Source organism: Lissotriton vulgaris, chromosome 2_1 (assembly GCF_964263255.1).
Source record: "Lissotriton vulgaris chromosome 2_1, aLisVul1.2, whole genome shotgun sequence".
Classification (NCBI taxonomy): Eukaryota; Metazoa; Chordata; class Amphibia; order Caudata; family Salamandridae; genus Lissotriton; species Lissotriton vulgaris.
In genome coordinates, this window is record NC_141687.1 from 1,100,121,164 (window position 1) to 1,100,148,349 (window position 27,186).

Sequence of the window (27,186 nt, forward strand, 5' to 3'; positions counted from 1 at the left end):
TTTTTGTGATATAGCATAGGAATATTGACAACACATTCCTTTTTATATCGCATTTGCATTGTCTTGTACCCTATGCATTTTTATGCCATAAAGATAATAATAATCTTTTTGATACAATAATACCTGGTTCTTGTACTTTTTCATTGTTTCAATATGTTAGTGTGGTAACATTATTGACGTTTTTTTCAAAAGTATTTTAGTCACCAATTTGATAAAGTGTGGATACTTGATTTAGTTCAGTTCCTCTCACCCACGTTATAAAATTGTTTCATAAACAAATCCCTTGCCGGCCCATTTTCTAAACATTTCAACTGCCCAAGCCCGCAAGGGTTTATTGGGTCGCTCACCCTACCTAAAACTTCACTTCCTGCTGGGCAGGGCTAGCGGGATAGTCCCCGGCGTGGTCTTGTCGTGCGGGCCCCACCGTAGCTCCGTCGGCATTCGACTCTCAGATGTCGGATTTTCACGCCGCTGGCTGCCGCCTGCACCGCCCGGTCCTGGGCTTTGGTTCCCTCCTGCAGGGATAGAAAGAAGTAACGGATCACTCGTCGGATAGTAGGAGAGGCCGCCTCAACTACGGAGCCTGTCCTTTATGCTGCCGCCATCATCGCTGCTAGCCACGCCCCTCCTAGTCAGTATCTTTTTGGAAAAAACTGTCAGATTGCTAACTGTCTCTGTGAAAAAAATGTTTTATTCAGAACAGTGTATGCGAAATAGAAACACCTTTCAAGCCATTATCAATGCAGTAAACATCAATGTACATGAATAGAGAAAACAACAAATCTTTGTCTTTATTGCTATGAAGGTTTCAATCCCCTTCAGATCTAAATTTTTGCTTTAGTCCCCTTTTACATCTTTTCAGCATACTTACACTCATCATGTCTTCATCTCTAATTGGGCACCAAATTGAATGCAGCCGACCAACAAACACCTACTTACTGCCCTATATCTACGCATTTCTTCCTCATGGTTACAAAACATAAAAATCTCATCCATGGCACTTAGAAATACCCAGGCCTCCATTATATTCATTTTTCAGACTGAACATGGCTTCATGGTCTACTACATGAAGGAGAAGGTGGTGATGATATGGGCAAAATGATCTTTATGGTAAAAACTATACCATTGTAAAGAATCTAATTCTGGGCACCCTATATGGAGTTATCATAAGAACAAACATTTGGATTAAAGCTACACATACAGCCATGTCAATTATGTTAACATGTATTCCTGTTATTGAACATATAAAGTAAATTGTCCCTCACCTAAGCTAACATCACCATAATTCTGACCTTTGTACAATCCAGTACAGTAATCCAAACCTAGCATCTACTCAAAACCGGAAATCTTATCTAAACTGCTAATCGTACACTATTTCCTAGACTACATCTAATCCAAAGTCCTTAATTTAACCCTAAACATTATCCCAACTCCCTATTGTGAATCATTTATGAATCCAAACATTAATACTTAATCTTACTGCATCCAACACCCCTAGCCTAACCCTAAATTTAGGGCCTCATTTAGAGCTTGACGGACGGTTAATCTGGCACAAATGTGATGGATATCTTGTCTGGTTTACCAAAAATTCATTATATCCTGTGTAGGGGTGAGTGGAATGTTTTGATGTTCCGCTCCACCCACTGAATTTATCACTCTTCGTTACTCTTTAACACAGAGTTGTGGCCAAATTCCACCAATTGCTATGTGCTAGAATGTTTCTCCTGTGAGGCTCCAGAAAATGCGAGCTAGCAAGCAAAGCAAGATTTGGCATTCCATAGCACGATTTTCTAACGCAGGCGGTTGGTGTCCGTGGGCAGGTGTTCTAGTAGATTTGCTGCAGCTCTAGTAGAGCAATGCATGGTGCCATTTGCACTGATTTTAAGTGCTGACCGCACTACTGCTGCTAAATGACAGCGTAAGCAGTGTGAGCTGCATATTTTCTGCCCATTTGCAGAATTTCTCTGAGTTTTTGTGTAACTCCATGGAATTCCACAGAGTGATGCTCCACAAGTTCCACCTACCACTTATCCTATGGCGGAAATGAATGAGATGTCTGTCACATTTGTGATAAAGTAAACAAGCTGCCAAGTTTTAAAATAGCCCTTTAATTATAACTATATACTTAAATCTAATTCTAATGTTGCACGTTACCCTAAATTATTTAAAAATCAAAATCCTGTCAGTCAATCTCATTGTTCTCATTACCCAAACCCTAATAGTAAACCTAATCAATATCCTTACCCCAACAATAACCCTAACCAGTAATCTAAATCTGTTATAAATTCAAATCCTGATGGTAATCTTACAAGTCTCCTTTATCCACTACTAAAGCTAAACCTAACTCTTACCATTAAACCAAAATTAAACCAAATTCTAACAGTATTCTACATGAATTGGACATCAAATGCTAACACTTATATCACTGTACTCACTATCACAACCCTAACTTTAAACTTTACCCAAAACACAAGTACAAAACCTAATTCCTACTCTAAATACTTTAATTCAAAATTCTAAGACTTAGGGGCTCATTAGGATGACGGGCGGAATTTGTCCGCCCACCATCCTGTCGGAATTCGGGACCGCCCGCCATGAGGGCGGGGGTCCCATGGGGGGTATTAGGATGTGCCCGCCATAGTGGCGGGCACATCCTGCATTTATCACATTGTGGCGGGTGGTGCTCTCTGCACCGCCCGCCACAATGCTATAAATGCATTAATGCATTTGCATAAACAAAGCGGCAGGCACCGCGTGGTGCCTGCCGCTTTGTTTATGCAAGGTACCCCCCATGTGCAACCCCCACCTCTCCTTCACTCTGGGGGCCCACAGGGGGCCCCCAGAGTCAAGTCTGCATGCCTTTCTGTGCCGGCATCGCCGCCGCGGAAAGGCATCTACACAAGCCCATCATAATATGGCTGGGGGTGTCTATTAGACACCGCCACCATATTAAACCTTGCGACCGGGCAGAAAAGCAGCGGACGGTCTTTCCGTCCACCGTGATCCCCAGCCATCCTAATATGGCGGGGGGAATTTAGGTGCGGATGACGGGCGGATTGCCCCCACCAGGCTGGCAGTGGCTACCGCAAGCCTGGCGGGTGCAAACCGCCCGCCATCCTAATGGGCCCCCAAATCTTAACATTTATATTAATGCAACCCCATGCATAGCCTTTCTCTTAATTCTACCCTAGGTTTTCAGATCTACTCTAAATTTCCCCAAAGCCAAACTCTAAAACCAAAAGTGAACATTCACATTACTCCAAACCTAATTTTAAAGCAAACATAAATCCAATCCTAAATCCTGCTCTAAGGTTATCCTTAAAGGAGCAGAGACAATGCTGAAAGGAAATAATGAAGGCGGAAACACCAAGGGGCCGATTCCAATTCGGGAAAAAGCACTCCGAATAGCCGTACGAAGTCTTTTTCCTATACGAATCATACCCTGCAACGTCCCCGTACGTACGACGTAGTACAATTCTCACCCAATGCAGCTCGCCGTACAAATCGTACCAGGAACCGTACGACTCAAATTCCCGTACGAATTGCCGCCCGAACACGCAGCAAGCGACGTTTGTACGGTTCGAAGCAGGTTTTCCCGACCCAGAAAGTACGATTCGTCCCACCGACCCTCCGTACGACTCATTTCCTATGGGAGTTGAAAACTGTCAGAAAAGCAGAGTACGTCTCGAAATCCGTACGGAACGGACCCCCGGGTATGGTGCGTACACCCCATGATCGCAGGGGTACGGTGCGTACCCCTGCCATCATGGGGTGTACGCACCGTACCCCATGATCGCAGGGTGTACGGTGCATACCCCATGATCGCAAGGTGTACGGTGCGTACACCCTGCGATCATGGGGTACGGTGCGTACACCCCATGATCGCAGGGGTACGCACTGTATCCCTGCAATCATGCGGTGTACGCACCGTACAGTGTGTATGTAAATGTGTGACCCTCCATATGAATCGCACTTACCTGACGTGTACCGTACGAATCGCGTCTCCATTCCACGGTCCGGATCATACTCGTCGGGTCGTAGAGCATGTGTACAAATCGTACGGTCCACTGTGAGGGTACTAGTCGTACGGAATCACCAGTGCAATTAGTATGGGTCGCGACGATTCGGACGGAAACTGTCTGTACGAATCGTACTACGTGATTCGGACGGACGTGTACGATTCGTACGGAGAGGGCTCCGGATCCGATTCGGACGGACGCTTTTTTTCCCAAATCGGAATCGACCCCCAAATGTATGGTGTTTGGTTTTACTCATGTGCCGCATTAAACCTTCATTCAAAATTCTAAATGTCAGAATGAGAGATAATATGATAACACTGAAAGATTTGACATCTTCCAAGCTGCAAACCAAAGAATATTGCAGTTTTTCACTGAGAAAAATTCACCTGGCTTTACCTGAAACAATTTACAGGAATAACTGCATGGTCTCTATGAAATAAATGCACTAGTTGTAATGTCTGTGCGCAAACAACCATTTACAAATAAGTCAGGATAATATTTTTTCAAATATGCATTTATACCTGTTACATTTACATATGTATGAAAATATAATAAAATTTGACTGAAAAGAAAAGTCAGTGGCAGTTTCCAAGAAGTACATGGATTTAAGAAAGAAATTGTTATTCAAAACTCTTGCAGGAATAAATTTCCAAAATATGTTTGAAAATCACGTCCATGAAAGCTCTGTGCATGGGTTAGGACTACTCAACCACCGATAATAATAACCCAAAACCTGGAATAAAAGAGGAGATGGAAGACAATATAGTCCATGTGATGTAGTGGTTTTCTCTAATATTCCTGAGTGTAGAGAGCGGACCTGACTCATGAGAGAGAAAGCCTCAGGGGTAAGGCAGCCCTTTCTCTCCCTCAATGATTGTAATAACTAGCGTTTAACTCAATAAAGATCTGCATAACTTCTATGCTATCCTGTTTTACCCATATTGTAGATATAAACAAAGATATTTAATGAGAAGCGAGATGCAAAGGGTCAAACCTGTGCATCGCGCTAAAATCACAATGTATAGGCCACATGACTATAAGAAGATTCACTTTCCTATATAAAGTTACGGTGACATACAAAACAGGCGATAGTAAGTTCTCAAATCAGTTATGTTGCAAATAGTAATTCCATAATTTAACCATCATACTGTGGTAATGAGTTATATTTTATTATTAATACACTTGTTCCAAATGATGTGTGTTATTGTAGCTGTTTATTTTCACAAGCATGACATACAATTAGAAAACATCCTAGACAGCAGTGAATATGAAATAACGTCAAACATGAGATCTGTGTAAATGATTCTGCATTTTTGACATTTACAGGTGAAATTAGTATACATTAACCACAATTAGCCACATTGTAAGTGGAGAATGAAAAGAAACAAAATTGAAAACAGCTAATTTAGGGCTTTGTCTCTGCTGCAGTATGGCACTGACAGATATCCTAAATATTTAAAGAGCTGGAGCATTGGTATGTTCCTCCCTAGAAAGTGATTACTGGTTATTTGTCACTGTATATTTGAGCAAATCCGCTGCGTTTGCGTGGAAATTTAGCAGTATTTGCTGAGGTCTGTTTAGTATTTACAGTCCTCAACATAATAAAACAAACATAACACAAGGCAAAATAGAACATGAGATCATAACAGGGCATAACAAAACAATCTCACCAGAGTGCAACACAACTATAAAAGTAAAATAAAAATAACAAAACAATGCAATAATGCAACACAAAAACACACTAGCATAAAAAAGCACAATAAATCACGACCAACACAAAATGCAACTCAATTGCACAAAAACAATGTATCACCACTATAAACACAACACAATAATGCAGCACAAAGATAACACACTTAAACAAGAGGATAATAACACGGAGACCCGATAAATACATCAATGCCATTCACTGAAAGTATACAATAATAACATATTTAACAATACATAACACATATTTACACCACCACAATAACTTGTAACATAGCAACACAACATAATGAAACAGCACAACCACAACTGATCATGATGAAATGTGCCAGAACACCAGAACAGACAATCACAGCATAACACAATTGCACAATTCGGCTGCTGTGTTGTTTTGTGTTTGTGTATTAATGTGTTGTGTTACTGTGTTGGTATATTGAGTTGGTAAAATCTCTGGACCCAGTGTATTGTTGTATAGTTAAGTTGCATTTTCCTGTTGCCAATGTATTGTCATTTTGTTGCATTTTGTCTGTGCATTGCATTATGCTTTTGTTTATATTGCAAACGTTTGATGTTGTATTGCCTTGTTTAGGTGTATTATTATTTTGTGTTTCTGTGTTGGTTCATGTTGTTGATATTCACTGTACTACTGTGTTGCAGTATTGTTAAATTGTGCTTTTGTGTTGCTAATGTACTGCATTATGTCCCTGACCTTTGTCAAGTTGTTGTAGTGTATATTTCTTGTTATATTATTGTTGCATTGTTGTTTTCTTAGGTTTGCATCCATTAGTAGACTCTATTGCTGTTACTGTGGTGTATTACTGTACTCAAACACCTCACTTTAGATTGCAGTGATAACTTATCCAAGCACTCAGCGGAAGGCGTAAAAAAAATGGGGCAGATTTATCGACCTTTCACGTGGTGAAACACAGCAAGACACCTTGCTGTGGAGCGCTGCATGAAAGTGAGAAGGGAGGAATGCGCCATATTTATCATTATATGGTGCATTCCTGTCCTCTTCTTGTTCTGGCACACAATGTGCTGCCTTGTGCCAATGCAGGCACCCTTTCACTATGATGCCTGCATTGTAGGCAAAATTGGGCACCTTCCTGCACAAAAACAATCCTCAGAGGCATGTTTCTCTTTCTATGTGTGCTGCAGGGAGCAACGCACTTAGAAAGAGGACACAACAAGGAGAAATAAAGATATTTCTCATTATTGTGCCTCTCCTTGGATAGTATACAATTTTGACGCATTTTCAGGGTCACCAGTAATCTGAGAATGCACCAAAATCTATGGGTGGATGCTTGGGAACACCCACTCTCCACTCATGGAAAGCCTTCCCAGTGCAGAATAACGCAAGGCAGCGACTCGCGCCACCTTGCGTTACTCCACATTTACCAAACAATGCAGTGCCATGCAAATTGGCCATGTGTTGCTTGGTAAATCTGACTTAGGGATTGTGTTGCCCTTGTGACACCCTACGTGATGCTAGAGCAATGCAATCCCTCGACAAATCTGGCCCTTTAAGGGTAGGGGCAGATTTAGAATGAATTTGTTCTGGTGAAAAAGCACAAAAATGGATGTAAAATGCTACTGTGATATGGTATTTATATTATATTGCAAAAAAAATTTGATCTGCAAAGTAGGCTTAAAGTAACACAAATAGTGCCTTGTGCTTAATTTAATCTATTTTGTGCTAGGTGCATTGAGGGAGAGTTCCATAGGTGCAACTTGGGTATACCTCCACTACCACCCAATATTTTTGCGCCAATCACTGTCTACTAACAATGACAGAGAGGTTTTGAACATAAATACAGAGGCTTTAAATTGGACAAAATATTTGACGTCTCCAAACCTTTTCCACAATGCATGTGTGCTTCATTGTACAGCACACACACAATGTAGGAAAAGCTTCAAAATTTGTATTTTGCATGCAAGGGTCCCCTTCCAGTACAGATCCTATGCTTTGTTGCAAAGGTGGCTGCATGGTGCTAGGCAGCCTGTTTGAGTGTGAGTGCAGGGAATCACAGTAGCAGCGCTATATCTTTGTAGATATAGCTGTGAGCTGTGCTTTTAACCCTACACAACGTAGTTGCATTGCACACTTTTCTTTAAAATCTGCCCCAAAGTCTCAACCTCTGACACTGCAATATCCAGCAAAAATAATAATTTATAGGTCTTGATCCTTAGCAAAGAATAATAATCAGTGTTCAATTTAACATCAAATTACAATCATATCCAATCATATGTGCTGCCCTTCAACACTGCGTTGTGATATTAGATAAACACCAAATATTTATTGTGGATATTAAAATGAGATCTCTAACATACTTCCGTGAACACAGCTCAATTAGAACACAAAATAATCTACGTCTTTGTTTCAACTTGCATTTATTTATGGTCCCCTGTGGAACTATTCCTTGACGTTTCCCTTACGTGCAAAAAGGAACAATTTAGCTGAAAAATCGCAGATCGAATGCAAACTATTTATAATTCTAGGAGCGACCTGAATTTCTTTTATGTCAAAGCCTTCATCTATTACAGCCTTTTTCACAAACTCATCATCCAAGGATACGGCTGGGAACTTGACATTGCCTTGCATGTAAAAGGTGCATTCGAGTACAACAGACATTATGAGACAACCACCTGGCTTTAGCAGAGAAGACATACTTTTCAGGGCCTTGCAGTAGCCCTTTTTATCCGTGCTCATAAATTCCAGACAATATTCACTCAAAATGCAGTCAGCTTGAGCAGGAAGAGCTGGGGCTACGGGGTGAGACTCAGCAAGTTCACCTCTGATAACATCTTTTATGGCTTTTCTAATCTTCTCTTCTTTCTCAATCCACATTTCTCTGTAAAAAAAAAAAACATTTACATGATATCATTGTAACCATGCCATTTTCTTTTCATAACATGCAATAGGTCTCGCATTTGCCAGAGTTTGAGCTATTGGCATTGCAAATGACAATGCCTTTTATTTATGTGTTTTGAAAACCTGCAAGTGGTGAGTAAACACCCACTTTGCACTTATAGTCATTGCTTACAAGAAACAGGGCTGGCAGCAACTGTGCCTCTTTTACTGCTAGCCTTGCTTCTCGTAAGCAAGGACTAGAAGTACAAAGTGAGTGTTTATGCACAACTTGCGAATTTTCAAAACACATAAATAAAGGGCATTTTCATTTACAATGCCAATAGCTTAAACTCTCGCAAGTGCAAGACCTATTGGATTGCAAATGTTTGTTTAATGTGGCAGCCAAGTTGTTGCTTGAGCGTTTTTTAAAATCTTTTTTCATTTTGACATGTAAAACTAGTTTTGTTGGCCCTCCACTGGAAATGGTGGAGTGAAGGATAACAATCAAAATGTAACCACCGTCCATCAGGACCCCTAGAGCAAAGGATTTGGCTTGACCAGGAACTTATGGAAGTGCAAATTATTTGGGATCTACAAAGCAAGAAATACTGAGGCAGATCACTGGGAGACTGGGTCCCAGAAATTTGAATTACCTGAACCATAGTGGGAAAACAGGGCCTAACTACCTCCAGATCTGATAACTTTTACCTCTGAACTCTGTAGACTTGGGGGGTTCTGTGCACAGATTTGAGTCAAACGACATAGGGGCACATGCTCCATTTCGGGTTGTCCTATACCTTTCATACTAGTTGTCTAAAGCGAGTGCAAGGCAATGTTGCACCACTATGATGTACTGAAATAAATGCATTCTCTTCTGCCTGTTCTACCTTTGGCTGAGGTTTTACAGTCATGCATTAGTCCAATCTGGCTATTTCATTGTATGAGTACTTGGGCCGTGGCATCTGTAGGACATGTAGACTCCTTATGCAGATGATGGTTATTCCTGTGGATCCACGTTTGGTATTTTTACCCTCAATATGTTCGGGTATTGTCAAAAAATTAAAAAGTTACTAAAAGGACAGTAATACTTTGTCCCCATTGCATCCTTCTTAAATATTGAGATTCTCGATTGATGCTAAGGAAAAAACAACGCAGTTGGGTGGAATGCTTGCAAAAGTCTTAGCCGCTGATATTTGCTGGGGTCGCATTCTAGTCCATATTTTTTCACCTGCGATACCAGTTCAGAGACTAGCTATATGCAAATCAGCCTTGATCCTGCAGCAATAGGAACAATCCTGCCAGAAACATCAAGCCAGATACCCTTACAACTGGAACATATGAGACTCCAGGCTGGTTTGATGCTATTGGGCAACATGCTGCATTATATAGGGTAGTACAGGTTAACAATGGGCCTATTTTATTTATTTATTTTAGGATCAATGGTTGTTGATGTTGATGCAGTAGTACTATGTTGTACGCGTCCAACTATAAGCAAATGGATCTGTGGGACTTTTAATGTGGGGTCTGTAGAAGTTTAAAATACATTAAGAAATAATGTAAAACAGTTCAGATGTTGGTTTACAAGTCTGACCTACCTGGTTGGTTGGCAAGCGGGTGGATGTTGGAAGCATGGAGGTTGGGGGAGCAGGGATATGGGATTACCCATGTTTCTTTCCTGGTGCATGGGTTTATCCTGCAGCCATAGGCGGAAGCTGCTTTGAAGGAAGGGAGCAACAAAACAACAATGAACACCACTGTCCTGAGCTAAAGTGGGGTGTAAACGATCTCTAATCTGAGATGCCTTCCAAGGCTTGATATTATAATGAAAAGTATCGAAAAAGTACATGGATACAGTAAACCTGTCATGCACAATTCAGCTACCCATCAAAGCAAGGGGCTAGTGATATCATACGTAATTACCAAAGCATCAACTCATTGTCAAGCCTGTCAGTACCCAATCTTATCAGTGCAGTCCCATAAACTACATGCATTTCACACCTCACGTGTTATTCCCAATCTCAGCATTATCGTATTGGTGCTGGTCTATATTCATGTGTGTCTCATCAACCTCTCCTGCAAGGGAGAAATCAATCAATCCAAATGTCCACCTGTAGTATCCACACAAGGAACATCATTGCCATATAACACCTTGCCTACCTTGACACCTGGTTGCATTATCTGACCCAGAGTAACCTTATAAAAAGTTAACATTATTCCAACCAAATCTAAACCACCACAAATTAGGTCCTATTACATATCCCCCTTCACATAATACCATTACAATATCATCTTTAGCTCCATATATCACTCATCAATCGATCATCCACTTTCATTTAGTGTGGCATACGATCAACTCTCTATGTTACCAATGTGAATTCCCCATAAGGTCGATGGGAACATTCTCCCTGTAAAAAAATGTATCCCATGAGTTTTTCATGCCTCATGTGTTCCCTACTCATTCACAAATGGAGTCTATCCACCCAATCTAACTACGTGCCGATTTAGGATAATGCTGTCTCTTGAAAAACTCCCCATGCGAGTACACTCCGATCCTAGTGTTCTGCCAGAGCACCATCTTTGAACAATATTTAAATACCAGAAAACAATGACGGACCGTACCCATGTGCACCTCCCAAAACAATACAACATCCATTTCTCCACATCGCGGCCATTTCTCCACCCGGACCGCCCCAAGGTTTATATCCAGTATTCACAGCAAGATCATGCTGTAATTATACTTCTCTTCGTGTCCATAATGAAATGGCATTGGATCCATATCCTCCCCCCACCCAAATGGGTAAACCAGTCCACCCTCCCAAATATCGGTACAAATAAAGTGAATCTTCTTCACCAACTACCGATAAGGAAAGTCAGCTGCAGCTGACGTTAGTGTCTGAAATCCATCGCCTCATCCCACTGCAGTGAGAGTGGCGAGGTCAGGAGGAGGAGGAGATTTGCAGAACTTCAAAGAGGGTGGGCGGCAAAAGGAGGATGACCGTGATTCAAGGTACCCTATTGGACAGTTTGTCCTCAGAAGGCGGGGCCTGGAGGGTGTCACCCAGTAACAGGAGAAGGGCAGCATAGACACAGGCTTCCGGATCAGTCATCAGCAGTAGAAAATAAGAAGATAAAGGCATGCACACAGCGTGCGTGTTCCTGCTCGTTCCCATGGCAATACTCCATGTGAGTGAACTTGCCAGTAAAGGTAGGACATGCACCCACCAATTGCCATTTGCAGGCTACCATTTTTTAAGGACACAAAGGAAAGCAAATCCAAAGTGTGGGAGGAGTCAGACCCCACAAAGTAAAGATGACACATCGCCTACAGCACAAGCGCTGTTTAGGCTCGACCTAAAAAGAGGTCATGGCAGGACTCGTCCATCTGGCTCCTGGTTTTCAGATGCCCTTAGGGTTGAAAAACAATGTTGCAGATGCCAAGAGAGGAAATGGAGAGCCCTATATGACTCCCATGAGAGAGAAACTTACAAACTCTCACTTACCGAATATAAATCCCTCTTGATTACAGAAAAAGCAGCTTACTTCTCATCACAAATTGAATCTGTTAAAAACTCAGCTGAAGAACTCTAGCAAGTCATCAATAAGCTTACTAAAAAACCTGATTATAAAGGCGATTGGGTTATTCAGTACTTCTGCAATGATATTGCCTCACATTTTAGAGGTAAAATTGATTACATTTTCAACTCTTTTGATCACACTCACTATCATTCTCCAACCAGCATTCAAGACAACAGGGTTGGCATCCCCGATAATGATCTGTCCACAAATGTCTTTGATTCATTTTTCCCTGTTTCTACCACGCAAATAAAAGATCTCATTTTGATCACCAAATCAGGCTCTCCGGATGATCCGTGCTCGCCCTCAGTTATTAAGCTGGTCCCCGACAATATTGCAGCCCACGTCTCAAACATGTTCAGCAACATGTTTAGGACAGGCATCTTTCCTTCCCTATGGAAACGAGCCCTCATTTTGCCTCTATTGAAAAAGCACAATATGGACCCTGAAGATCCTGCCAACTACCGGCAAATTTCCAGACTCCCCTTTCCCGTTAAAATAGTCTAAAAAGTGATGAACATTCAACTAAATCAATTTCTCAAGGATTTTAATTGCCTAGACCCCACCCAATTCGGGTTTAGAACGGAGACCGCACTCAGACGGTCCTAATCAAGGCTACTGATGAACTAAAGTTCATCTTGGATGGGGTGGGATCAGCTGCTCTCATATTGCTGAACCTGTCTGTGGCATTTGATACGGTGGATCATTCCATTCTGATCCACTGTCTGGAAGCAAAGGGTATTAAAAACCTTGCCTTGAAATTAGTCTCTTCCTTCCTGTGAGACAGGGAAAATGTTATCAACATTGATGCCTTCACTTTGAACTCGTTCCGCCTGCCCTGTGGTGTTCCGCAGGGCTCTTCACTTAGTCCCATACTTTTTAATGTCTATGTTGCAGATCTGGCTCCACTGGTTTAATCCCTCAGGTTTTCTCTCAGTTCGTATGCGGATGACAGGCAAATTGTGCTATCAGCCCCTAATAATGTATAAAACACCAGTGGCGTCACTAGGGTTGGTGTCACCCAGTGCGGGTAACTCATGGTGTCACCCCCTCACGACTTACCCCATGAATCCATGATGGACCTCCTCGAGGAGATGTAGTCATCTGTGCAGCACCCACGGAGGGGGTCCTTCTTCTTCTGGGGTCTTCTTCTACACCAGAGTCTAAAGCACAGCAGAGGAGTTACCCATCCTTTCATAACTTCTCCCCTTGCTCCTTGGAGGCCATGCGTTCTACTCAGAGTATTTCCCTGCTTGCTTTCTGTCTTCCCTGCAGTGTTGCCACATTCCTGTCCACCCCAGCTTGCTATCACTACCCTCCCTGCTTCACTTCCGTCTCTCTTGCTTCCCTTCACCTGTCCTCCAGTCTGGAATGACACCAACCCTAGTAACGCCACTGCCGCTGTTGTCATAATTCCAGCTAGACATGATAATGTAATGTAAAATAGGGTCATCCCGAAGCATTGTCATAGCACATAAGGTTGAGTTTCGAATTGTGCAGGCACTCAACATTCATTCTTACTTGCACACATCGAACATGCACACATTAATCCCGAACACACACTGGCAGGCATACATTTCAATAAATGCCGCAGATATAAAATCATCCATATGTGCAGGTCAACAAATATACAGCTGAACAGAGACTAAACGCTTTTCTTTACAATATGCAGCATGAGTCATAGTGATATGCGTGGTAGGGGCCACAAGGTGATGTGAACAGGGACCGGGTGATGTACAGCAGAAATAGAAAGGGCTAGGACTTACCCTCAGATGAGCCCTGTTTGATGCACATTACAATGTGCTTATGAGAGCATGAACTGCTGTGCATCAAGGGTGCCCCCACTGTTGATGTTGAGCATGAGATTAGCGCTGCCCTGGCCGCTGCACCACCCCACACCTCTCCCACTGCAGTGAGTGGTCTTTACATGAGGGGCTCAATGCTGCATTCATCATGGAGGCCATTGGCGATATTAATTGAGGAAGCAAGCATGGAAAATATGTCCACAACCGATAACCCTGCACCCCCCTAGTGACGCCACTGAGTCTGTGACTCTCTGGTTACACATACAGACATCTGCAGCGATTGCATTCACCACGTGAGGTTTATTAATATATAAGAGTGCATTTTCCACGGATTCATTTCATTTGTATTTATTTTTCATTGAAGGTGAGTGGTTATTTTATATTCAGTTTCCTGAAAGTGAAAGACCAACTAAAGAAGCTACAGATGATTTTGCCCATTGTAGCTGCGTCTTTGTCCCGCTCCCACAATAACTATCCAGGTCCCATTGCACTTAGAATCACCGTTCCCATACTGTCAGGAACTTTAATCACGCATTGGAATATATCTATTTAAAGCGCTCTGGATTGGTTCGATCTACGAAAACACATTAGGGTGAGATTTTAAAAGTCAAAGGGCATTCGAGAGCTGTCTGTTAGTGTTAATCTCATTAACACGATGGATCCCAAGCAGCTCCCGTGCATGGAAACCTCTGTCCAGTGCCCGCAGCTTGACACCTGTGCCCCGCCGCCCCCTTCTGGTACACTCATTACAATTATAAATTCCTCATGAATGTTCTCAGACAGCTCTGGTTCCCAGGCAAGGTAACACTTATGACAAAAGACCGGGGTTGCCCTGAATGCCGGGCATGAAAACTGTGCACTATTAGGATCCCATGATTGAGAATGTGTACGTCACTTCCAGGATGCGGTGTGTTAGAGAGCTGAGACTGTACCCATCCTGGCATTCTAAACGTGAAGTCTAAAATCGCAGTGGTTTGTGTGTCCAAAGGTGAAAAGTTAACATGCCTTCTTTGAAAGCCCCCACGCTCTTACCTGTCATCTTCAAATTAATGACAACCCTCGAGAGGGAGGAACAGACAACCGGAGCGGAAGCCATCTTTTCGAAGTAAATAGTGAAAGTGAAAATGCCGCAGCATACAATGTAATCCAATGCTCTTGCTTATAGGGCTTCAATTGGCGGGACTTAAAGGAAAACCCTCCCAGGAAGAAACTGCGGCCCTCACCGCAGGGCAGGAACCAAAGAGTGCACTCCCAGAATGCAAGGGCGCCACCTGCAGTTCGTGAAAGTTCTAACTGCTTCTTATATAATGTCGGTTCTCCTTTGTTCTGGCATGAATCATGGCCCGTGCAGTGCTTACATAAATTTAAAGTCATAGCCTCATTGGACAATTATCTTTGCCGGTGGCCGGCTAAGGTTCGACAGACTAATATTGTTCATTTTGGTGTCAGGGTGTCACCCCATTTAATGGTGTCACCCGGTGCGGTCCGCACCCCCCGCGCCCCCCTAGTGACGCCACTGTAAAACACCAGCCTCCACATTCATAATTGCATGAAACACATCATCAGCTTGATAAACAAGCATTACCTTAAGCTTAATGCCAGATATGGAATTCCTTCCTGTCCCTACCAGGAAAGCCAAAAGTCTGGGGGTCATCATTGATGATCGCCTACTTTTAAGCAATCAAATCAACACAGTAGTCTCCTCTTCCTACAACACCTTGAGAATACTTCTTAAAATACTAATCTTTCTGTCAATGTCCATTAGGAAGTCAGTGATTTCCACATTAGTACTATCAACAATAGACTATTGCAATGGCCTTTACATGGGCCTGCAGGCCCAATGCCTGAACAAATTGCAAGTTCTTCAGAATTCTGCAGCAAGGCTTTTATAAGAAGTGCCCAGGCACCATTCAGTTTCCACCACAGGCAAAGACCTTCACTGGTCAAAAATAGAATCAATTTCAAGGACCTATGTCCAACCTATAAAGCCAACCACGATTCTGGACCCACCCTCCTGATGAAAGTCCAGTCCTGGTACACACCAACTAGAAACCTAAGATCATCAGGCACGTTCAGAATAAATTTGATCAGATTTAAAATATCTAAATGGGGTGGCAGCAGCTTCACGGTCCGAGCAGCCACATCCTGGAACCTCCTTCCATTCAGCATAGAGTTGGCCCTTTCCTTGCTTCAGTTTAGGAAACATCTGAAAACATAACTTCTCAATCAGTAGGCTCTTGCTCTGCTCATCATTGCTCATGGAATCAGCGGCAAGACACGTTTGGGTATATGTTGCGCTTTACAAATTGGTTAACATAACACACATAACAAGTGAGGGTTCAAGATGGTTTGAGGCTTTTCTGTCCCTGAGGCTCTGATCAGGCGGTCAGCCAATAAGGCTATGGAGGCACTCTGGCAGTCCTGGGTTCAAGATGAAATGCGCAGCTCAAGTTACTGGGCAGATATTTGGGGTGTCAAAGCAGGCTTCAGGTAGCAAAATAGTCCTTCTTGGTACAGCAAAGCAGTCTTCTGAAGTACACAGCAGGCCACTGGAACAAGCAGTCCTCTGAGAGTCCTTCCTCTGGTCCACAAAGTGAACTGAAGAGTGGGTCTGAGGATCCCCTTTTTATATTTGGTGCCCTCCTTGAAGTGGGAGAACCATCTGGGTGTTCCCCCCCATTGAAGTGCCTAGATTTTCCTGCTTCCCTACCCTGGCTCCAGCCTTGGTACAGGCACTAAAGGCTAGTATGACGTTCTTTGTGTGAGTGCAGGGCATAGCCTATTTAAGTGTAAGTGGGGCTGTGCCCAGCTTCACCCCCATCCTGCCTGTGATGGGCCAAAGAGGCACACTTAGGGGCATAATTACAAGCCCCTATAGCCACAGGAAAGTCACATTTTACGATTTTCCTGTGGCGATACAGGATTTGCCTTATTTACTTGTAAATAAGGCACCCTTTCACACTATACTTAGCGTGACTGGGGTGGGCAGTGAGTGTTGCAGTGGGGTTTCCTCTTTGATGCAAGTTAGTTCAGAACTGAGGTTCTGATGCATCCCGCTGATTCCCAGCGTGTGTGATGTGTTGATCGTCCTGAGGCGGAAGCCGGGACCTTGCCAGTGACTTTTCCGAGTGTTGACAAATTGTTGCTGTGATTTTAAAATTAACGTCCTTGCTGCCCATTATTTTAAACTTTATTGCTCTTTTGCACATAGTCTCACCATTCATTGGAGACTCTCCCGCCGTGGGTCCCGCCATCTTGGGTGAGGAGGCGGCCGAGCAGACTAGTGCTCCGCTCCTCCCGCCCCTTCTGACATAAAATGGCACCCCCATCTAGGAAGCGCAGTGGACGAGCGCAGCGGGCACGCCAACCGCGCCGAAGGCTCGCCAAAGGAGAGCTCGTCTGCGCCCGTCCGCGGTCGGCCGGGGACAGGGGCCATGACCCCTGGCCAAAATGGGCCTATGATATGCTGGAGCGCACAACAATTCCGCGCCCTCTGTCCTGTTTTTGCCAAAGCCTGCCTCCATAGTCTTAATGCGGAAGACACCAATAACTGTAAAGAGTGTCAGTATAATTGGCACAACAGACCTACGACTAGGGCTGAGAACATTAGGCTTACATGCGGTCTACTTGATACCAGATCCATGCGGAAACATAGTCTTGATATATTCGACCTGCTCATAGATATGAAACTTGATCTCCTGTTTCTTACTGAGACTTGGCTTGATTCCAACTCAGAGCCGGCTATAGTTGCTTCTCTTCCTGCTGGCTGTACCGTGGTACGCCTGGATAGATCTGAAGGCAGAGGTGGGGGGATAGCGATAATATCCAAACAGCCACTGTGTTGTCAACTTAAACCTCTCACTATCGCTGCTAGTGAGACAGGAGCATTTTCCATTAAGGTTAATGCTGGCAACACGCTGAAGGGCTTCTTGATTTATCGCGCTCCTGGTCCTTCTACCCACTTCACCACCAGCCTTACCGAAGGCATAACGGAAGCCGCTCTGCGTAGGGACAAGTTTATGCTCTTAGGTGACTTGAACATCCATCTGGACGATCTATCAGACAAAGGAGCAACTGACTTTTATCAGCAACTACAGTCCCTCCAACTATATATTAGATCTAAGGCCCGACCCACCAAAAAGGCCACTTGTTGGATCCCATCTTTGCCAACTGGGAAGATATAGAAGTTAAGCCCCCCATCCCTGTCCCCTGGTCAGACCACTTCTTAGTACCTTTTATAATAACTATCCCTGCTAGTAATACCCAAAAGCGTTCTAATACTAAATACTTGAGTCGCAAATGGACTGCGTTTTCCAAAGCTAAGTTCGATACTGCTCTGACCAAAGGCGGCAGACCAGGAGGTGAGGATGCTGTTACTGCATCAGATAGATTAGATGGTCGCATTACTAATGCTTTGGATGACACAGCCCCTCTTTGTCACAAAAAACCCTGTAGTAGACCCCATAAATCCGCCCCCTGGTTTAGCGAAGAACTTCGTCTAGCTAAAGCAGAATGTAAACAACTAGAAAGACAGCGGAGGGTGGCCTACATTGATCAAGCAAAACTGAGATATATAGGCAAACGCAGAAAATATCATAGCTTGATCAGGCGTGCCAAAACTAATTACTTTTCAGGTAGGATAGGAGAAGCTCAAAACTCTACCAAGGAGCTATTTAAAATTTATAAGGAAATCTCTCTCTGCGGCTCATCTGTTGACCCATCCTCGGTCTCAGAGGAATCCTGCAAGCACATTGCCGCTTTCTTCTCTGATAAAGTGGCCACTATCTACTCCGCTTTTTCACGGGGAAAGGAAAAGGTAACAGAGTTCAGTGAGAATATATTGGTGGATGTAGGTGTTAATAGGCTGGGCAACTTTGTCACCCCATCCCCTAATGAGCTTCAGCAGATATGCCGCTCCATTAAGTCAGGATCCCCCCGCGATCCGGCATCACCAAAACTTCTTGGAGCGAGTATTGAAATCCTTGAACCCTATATTTGGGTTGTTCTGGATATTTCTTTTGGGTCCGGCACCGTACCCAAAAGCTGGAAGCAAGCGATAGTGCTTCCGCTTAAAAAAAAAACGAATCTCAGTTGGGACAGGCTGGACAATCTCCGTCCCATCTCCCTCCTCCCCTACCTGGCCAAAGTGGCAGAAAAGGGGAAAATCTTCAACTTATGGCATTTGTGGAGAAAGCCAACCTTCTCCATCCTACTCAGTTCGGCTTTCGCTCACGCCACTCCACGGAGTCCGCGCTGCTCATGGCCACTGAGACCATCAGGCAAGGGGTCGATGAGGGGCATACTATGGCTCTCATCTTACTTGACCTGAGTGCCGCCTTTGACACTGTAGCACACTTCACCTTGCTACAGTGTCTTAACAAAGGTGGAGTAAATGGGGCTGGGCTGAGATGGATCCATTCTTTCCTCACTGATATGGGCTTTCAGGTCAGACAGGGAGAACACTACTCCCGCGTGTTCAACCTCGATCAAGGGGTCCCTCAGGGCTCTGCCCTGAGCCCTACGTTGTTCAACCTATACGCTTCCCCTGTAGCCACCATTGTGGAAAGTCATGGTATCCAACTAGAGTCATATGCCGATGACACACAGCTGGTCATCTCACTGTCACGGGCACCTGAAGTTGCGGCATCCAGCTTCAGTGCTTGCATGCAGGAGCTTGCTTTCTGGATGTCTAACAACTGCCTGAAGCTGAATGGGTCCAAAACTGAAGTGCTCGTGGTGGGAGGTGGTCCGACTGTGTGGTCCTCGGCATGGTGGCCAGACTGCCTGGGCTCTTCTCCAGTGCCTTGTCAACAGGCCAAAAATCTCGGGGTATTATTTGACTCCGATTTGTCATTTGCTCCCCAGGTTAATCGGGTGGTTGGAATGTGCTTCGGTATACTCAAGAGCTAATGTAAGGTCCTGGACCTACTTCCTATTGGTGCCAGGCAGACCCTTGTGCATGCCTTGGTCACATCTAGGCTCGATTACGCTAATCTTCTATATCTGGGTATAACAGCCAGAAGCCTCAACCGTCTCCAGGTACTTCAAAATGCCACAGCCCGGCTGGTGCTGAGGCTTCCTAGGAGAACGCCCTCTAAAGCTGCTCTGAAGTCCCTTCACTGGCTTCCGATCAGAGAAAGGATTACCTTCAAAGCACTATGCATGTGTCATCGCATCTGTGGAGGCAAGGCGCCCGGCACCCTAAATAGCCTCATTACCCCCTACAGACCAGAGCGGCTGCTTAGATCCTCTGGCACCGTTCTGGCAGTTGTCCCCAAAATTTGTAAAGCTCGCATGGGGGCAGATCTTTCAGGCTCCTAGCAGCCAAGAACTGGAACCTGCTTCCAACAGAACTTCGCCTCGAACCTTCTGAGGCCAAGTTCCGAAGAGCCCTAAAAACCTACCACTTCCACCTAGCACTGCTGTAACCTCTTGATCTGAATACTCCATACTTCGCTCTCAGCGCGGGGGCACGCCAGGGCGCGTAACCATGCACTTTATAAAACTCTATAATAATAATGTCAGGAGTGTCCCTTAAATCCTGGATATAGGGGAGTTAGGGGTGTGGGAGTAAGTAGCCAATGGGCTGCTAGTCCCTACAGCTAGTCTGCCCCAGAGGTGACTGCATCCGGGGGTGTGGGTCAACCTTTCTACCCAGAACCCTATATTCTTCCACTTCTAAAAATGTTTGAAACCTTCTTTGACTGTACAGACCAGGCAGCGCACCCTAGGGGTGTGGCTAGCCTTCTGGGGGAGTACACCTCCTGACTATTTCATTTTTCCCACCTGCCCAGATGAAAATGTGCCTGGGGGCAGGGTTGTTTCCTCCTCTGTGAAGCAGCCTGCTTGCATATCAGAGGCGGGGCATGCTTTGAAGCTCACCTCTTTGATGTACCACTTTGGTAGCCATCTTGTCAGGGAGAGGGGTGTCACCTCCTTCCTGTCCAGGCCATTGTTTCTCACTCCTGGGAGAATTCACACCACCTGGCAGAATGTCAGGTTCCTGTCTTGGCAACAGCAAGCATTGGCTCCCAGTCAGAGCACAGGAAAGGCTACGGCAATCTCTAAGGTAGCCACGTTGGTGCATACCACATCAACTTTTGCACAAGAATCATGCCAGGTTTGATGATGCACGTTGTTTGATACCAAACATGACATATTTCAGCAGCACCGTAGTGGTGCTGCCAACCCAGAAAATGCCAGAGTGCCAGCCCATGTTATCCTATGGACCACTGATCACTTATAGTAGCTTTGAATGAGGAAAGTCACTATAGGGACATATATGCTTGCACTTATATGTCCTCTCTCTTAAAATAATACACCCTGCCTCCTGGGCTTTGAAGGCATTCATTAGGGGTGACTTGCATATATTAAAAATAGTGGATTGACCCTGCCAGTTTGCACTGCTCCTGAAGTCTGCAATGGCAGGAATGCTGTTTACTTGGGTCACTCAGGGTGACCCAACCAGAGCTTCAGGCCATAGTGACCCCTTAAACTCCCATGCACTGGGTACCAATTACAAGGGACTTTTAAGGGGGTTAAAGTCCTTAACAATTGGGGTTACTTATTCACTTTTTTTTGTCCTCATACATGCTATCAGGGACTCTCTAGATGGGGTTCCTCCACACCTTCCCAACTGACACATCCGATATCGACCCTTGTATAATGCCTGTGGGAGGGGAGCGAAGTTATCCCTCGAGATAAAGCTGTTTCCTAGTCCCAGTCCCAATTACAGCTCCTGGAAAACCGTGTATTACTAGGGAGAACCGGACCAACAGCACCCTGGCATAATCATAGGACCGACTTTACTTCTCCCTCCAGGCCACTAAAGCCGCCCAAATCTTATGTATGCTCGTTTCATCACATGCCATATCAGATTGACTAATCAAGAAGGTGTACTTCAAACAATCCGCGAAGGAAGGAGGAATTTCGGATTTCCAAGCTCTACAGATTTCCCCTCTGGCGATAGTTATTACATAGAACACAAGTTTTGAACCTGGTGCGTTTATACCATAGTCCGACATCAGACCGAAAAAGATTAACCTTGGGCTAACCTCAATCCGCTGGAGCAGCACATCCTCAAGAAAACCACATACCTCAGTCCAAAAGAGCTTGATTCATGGACAATCCACAAACATGTGGAAATCGTCTGCTTGTAGGGGTTACTAATTCACTTGTGTTCATTTTAGGGATAGACCACTGGCAATGGGGCATGGGCAGCAGGCTACAATGCACTTTCAAAGTCATAACCATCAGCATTGCGGCAAAAAGTGGGGCATGATCATTCACAAAGGGCCCTTTCCTACACACTCCTTGCCATGTAATTCTAATTTGGGGACATGTAAGTCCAGTAAGGTGCCATAACTTCTTATCCATACTTTTGCACAATCCTAGTAGTCCTGACAATGGAAATACTCTGCAGCGGATTTAGGGGCTGTATTATTATGTTAACGGCCATATTTAAATATTTCACATTAAATCCTGAAATATTTGCCTTCACATTTACATTTTTATAAACACACACCAACACAAACCCGCACACACATGCACACACACGCACACACACTCACATACACAGAAACACATGTGCGCACACATACACCACACACACACACAAACACACACACACACACACATATTTTAGGGAATTGATGACGTGTTTGTATTTGATTTTTTTTACTAAACATGATAGGATTATTATGATTTTATATAGATTCTCTATCTTGAGTTGAATGAAGTATATAAGGATTGTTATTGTACATTTTAAGTATATGTTTTATTGTTATTATATTCCTACTGCATACACTTTGATGGTCAATGATAACCAAATACAGTGAATACCACTAAAAAAAATATGGCACAGTGGTGGTCACAATTGTGCAGTTATAGTTAGTAATTATTGATGGGTTGTTGTTTACATAGAAAGAGGAGTGGTATTTGTTTTGAAAATGATCCCAAAAAGGTTCATGCACTTCATCTACTTCGTGGAAAGTTTCAGGGTAATTTGTCAAGTGGGGGGGCCAAGAAAAAGAGTGTCGCAAAACATTGATCTCCATGAGTCATTCCCTTAGGAAACTTTGGGAAGTTATACCAAAAAGGTTTGAATGGAATTACATGAAATTTGAAAACAACTTAAAACTGTACTCAGAAATCCTTGCTTTATGATATTTGACCTAAATCCGTTCGGCGACTTTTGAGAAATTAATGTTTAAAGAGGTGTTTTGGTTGGTCATAAAGGGGTTAAAAAAAATAGGTATATCTGGTCTGTTTGCATCCATATATGCTCCGATTGGACACTTTAAAGGGAACTAGTCAATCCTGGTTCGCTGGCCCAACCTGAATATTATGTTGTGGCAGCCATTACAGGTCCCAAAGACATGGTCCCTACATCCTGAAAATGAATAAATAAAAAAGATGGCTGAGGAAGCACAATGCGACCTCAAGATGCATTTTTGGACAACATATTGTGGCAGCCATTACAGGACTTGGCGTCATGGTCCTCTTCGAAATGCATTGTAGGGAATGGCAGGTTTGAAGGGCCACAAATCAGGTGATTTTTCCCAGTGTAAAAGGCTTATCCTCTGCTGGGTTTTGAATCATAAACCATATTTGGGTTTTCTCTCCTAATTTTCTTATTGAGGTTAAGGAAGGTGCTCAAAAAGCTAAAATGAGAGCACATTTTCTATAAAATCACACTATCTTCCTCGGCTATGCGAGAATAAAGTCTGTCAGTTAACTCTCAATGTGCTATTGCAGCATACCACAGTTCTCTGATAAACTACTAGAGCACTTACATTTGTATTTATGACAAAAGTGTGGCACACCTGAAGTCATTTTGATGGAATCAATACTGTACAACTTAAAGCATTTTCTTTAGAAATGAACAAACTGAGGGGGTCTTGTATAAATTGTAGTTAGTGCTATAAACAGCTAAAATGAGGATACGTAGGTCATAGTGCCAGTGGCAGCACAATGGACTGCGGAGGGTGGTGGATTTCCCACTGTTCTACTACAGTCTCCCACAGTGTTTTAAAGAGCAACTGGAATGCTAGCATTGTGTCTTTATGACAGAAGAGTGGAACACCTGAAGCTATCTCAATGGAATAAAAGCTGTGAACCTAAAGGCATTATTGAACCTAAAGGCATTATTTTTTTAGAATTGAGCAACATGAGGGAATTTGTCTTTTCATAAAGAAAATGGCTAGTGCTCTAGAAAGCATATTTTCTATGAGTTCTCAAACAGATTTTTCAGCCTTGTCAGTAAAACAACCTGACATGCAAATTAAGCAATCTCTCAGTTAACTTGATATTGGAGCTTCCAAAACTGCTTCAATGACTAGGGTGCTAACATTTGTGTTTATGACAATTGAGTTGCATCTGAAGCCATCTTAATGGATTCCAAGTTGTATAGAATTTCCTCAAAAAATGCACAAAATGAGTTGATTTCTTCTTTTTAGAAATAAACAACATGAAGGAATTCGTTTTCCATCAAAATAATGGCTAGTGCTCTGGAAAGCTAAAATGAGGATACCTTTTCTATGAGTTCTCAAATGAATTTTTCATCCATATCAGTAAAACGTTCTGACATGCAAACAGAACCATATACTATCAACACTCGCAGCGATCTGTCTGTTAACTCACCAATATGCTATTGCAGCTTACAACACTGCTTCAATGCTACAGTGCTAACATTTGTATTTATGACAATATTGTTGCACCTGAAGCCAACTTGATGGATTCAAAGCTGTAAATCTTAAAGCGTTTCCTTTAAAACTTCATAAAATTAATTGATTCGTTCTGTTACAGAAATTATAGTTAGTGCTCCAGAAAGCTAGAATAGTGACAAGCTGGTGAAAGGAGCAGTGGCACTACAACAGACTGCAGAAATGGCAATAGGGAGGGTCCAGGGACATGGATAACAGAGGGCAAGGGGAAAGGGCAGCAAGCTGACCAACAAGGACAGGCAGTAGGGGACACTTAAAGAACAGTGTGGCACACCCATCACTTCACTACATTCTTGCTATAGATAATTGAGAACAGTGGGGTTTGAATTGTGATGAAAAAATGCATGCACATTTATAAACTTACTTCGTAGGCAATGAATGTTTGCATCATGACTAAGGCTATATGGTAGCTGGAAAAGCATAGATATTTGCACTAGGGGAGGAATAATAAATTACCCCGAACCACTTTCTGGGTGCCATTCTCCTTTTAGCTACTGAGCATGGGAATATAGTGTGTGTGTGCATGTGTGTCTGTATGTGTATGGTATACATTGTAATTAGTAGTTGAAATCTGGTAAAAACTAAAAGCCAATTAATTTCAGAATTTTATCAGTTATTATGAGCTAACAATAACTTTTAGCCCTGCATTTTACTGCTTCAGACCACATATCTTACATCACCCGTGGCATGTGGAATGACATCAAATCCCCCCTGATGAACAAGACAACCACCTCCAGAACCAACTTCGCCCACTGCATGACCATGGCAGCAGACGGGATGAGAACAAATTGCCTAATGTTCAATTCTGATAAGACGGACGTTCTCCCCATGGGACTCCACCTGGTGAGCATTGGAGCTAGGACCAACACTATCACCCAACCACCATGCAAGAAACCTGAGGGTTATCCTGGACGATAAACTCTCCATGACAGCGCAAGACAGCACAGTGAGCACCTCCTGCTTACACATCCACACATGCTACATAAGATCTGCAAGTTGCTGCCAGAAACACCAGACTGACCTTCTCCCAAGCACTCATCATAAGCGGTTCGACTACCTCAATGCACCCTATGTTGGAATCATTTAGCAACTCCTACAAAGACGTCAGGCTAACCAGAATGCCACCGTTAGACTCATACTGGACCTCCCACACTACAAGCATGTTGCACTGCCCGCCCCTCAAAGGAGCTCCACTGGCACCCCATTCACAAAGGTAGCCAATTTAAACTCCTCACTCACACATACAAAGCCCTAAACAACATTGGACCAACACACATTAATAGCCTCTTACCCTTTCCCCAGCTGACCAGACACCTATGTTGTAACTCACTAAGTCTCGCACCCCCCCTGCTTTCACAGAAACAGGGCAGGAGGCCATTCATTCTCCTACATGACATCTAAAACATGGAACGACCACCCTCAGCACATATAGACCTCCCCCCCACTTCTTAAGTTTGACAAGAAGCTGAAGACCCAGCTCTTTGAATATCTCAGCGAGGACAATACTCCCACTCTCATGCTCAACCTGTATACCCTCATGGGTAATTAGTGCACTCTACAAATCAACATACCATATTATTATTGATGATATTATCATCATATAAACTTTATTCGGCATCAATACAATACCATAAAAGTACTAATAAAAAAAAACATTGAATAGCATAAATTACACAATAAAACCAATCTCAGCTAAAAATAAATGTACCACACAATCCATAAAAAGGAATTGGCATCATTAGATAAAATTTTAAGACTCTTTAAAAATTTCATTTTTCTGACAGGTTGGCCTAATTAATTTACATTTCTTTAAAAGGTGCTCTTGCCCACACCATTCATTTACAGGGCTGTTGACCTATAGGTAATGAAATTAGTGTAATCACTCCTCTCCTCTAGTATTTCTGGTACGCAATGCCGACCTTAGGAAATTAACATAATGATATCACTGACAACATCCCATATGGAGTCACCAATGACATCACCAATGACATTATACAATCATTGTGACACTGTCCTCCTGGGTTTCAGTTTTTGAAGGAATTCAACACACTACACCTGTGAGTTTTTTATTTTAGTCACCTTAAATGGATTACCCTCTTAAAGACTTCACATGATCTGCAACTTTAAGTCAAGAGTTTAAAAGCTATACAGTTGCCAATATAATGACACCTTCTATCAGGCCCTATTGACAACGCTTCATAGATTAGTAAAATATACTACACTTATTCCTGTGATGGGCAAAATGGCATAACAGATTAGAGCCATGCTTTCAAAACAAATATGAGATTAACCACCTCAAAATGCGACTACAGTCTGCATTATTCAATAATGTCCAATGCCTCATAATCTTTAGTGAAGTTCTGGGAATAAACATGCACAGCTTAAAGAATTTTTCTATACCATTGATTACAGCAATTTCACATGGGCACAAGCCTAGATATCCTTTGGTGAATAATGTATTGTCAATAGCAACACATTTTGTTATTCAGTTACAACCAAGATACCTC

At 43.2% G+C, this 27,186-nt stretch overlaps 1 protein-coding gene across 1 annotated transcript in view; it reads right to left on the bottom strand.

Moving 5' to 3' along the window:
• Nucleotides 1–7,851: 7,851 nt before the first annotated feature.
• Nucleotides 7,852–27,186, bottom strand: part of LOC147731656 (indolethylamine N-methyltransferase-like) — a 55,214-nt gene continuing 35,879 nt past the window's right edge. The window contains exon 3 of the mRNA XM_086956795.1: nt 7,852–8,578. Coding sequence (XP_086812921.1) covers nt 8,140–8,578 — 439 coding nt within the window. The 3' untranslated portion in view covers nt 7,852–8,139. The remainder of the gene's footprint in view (nt 8,579–27,186) is intronic.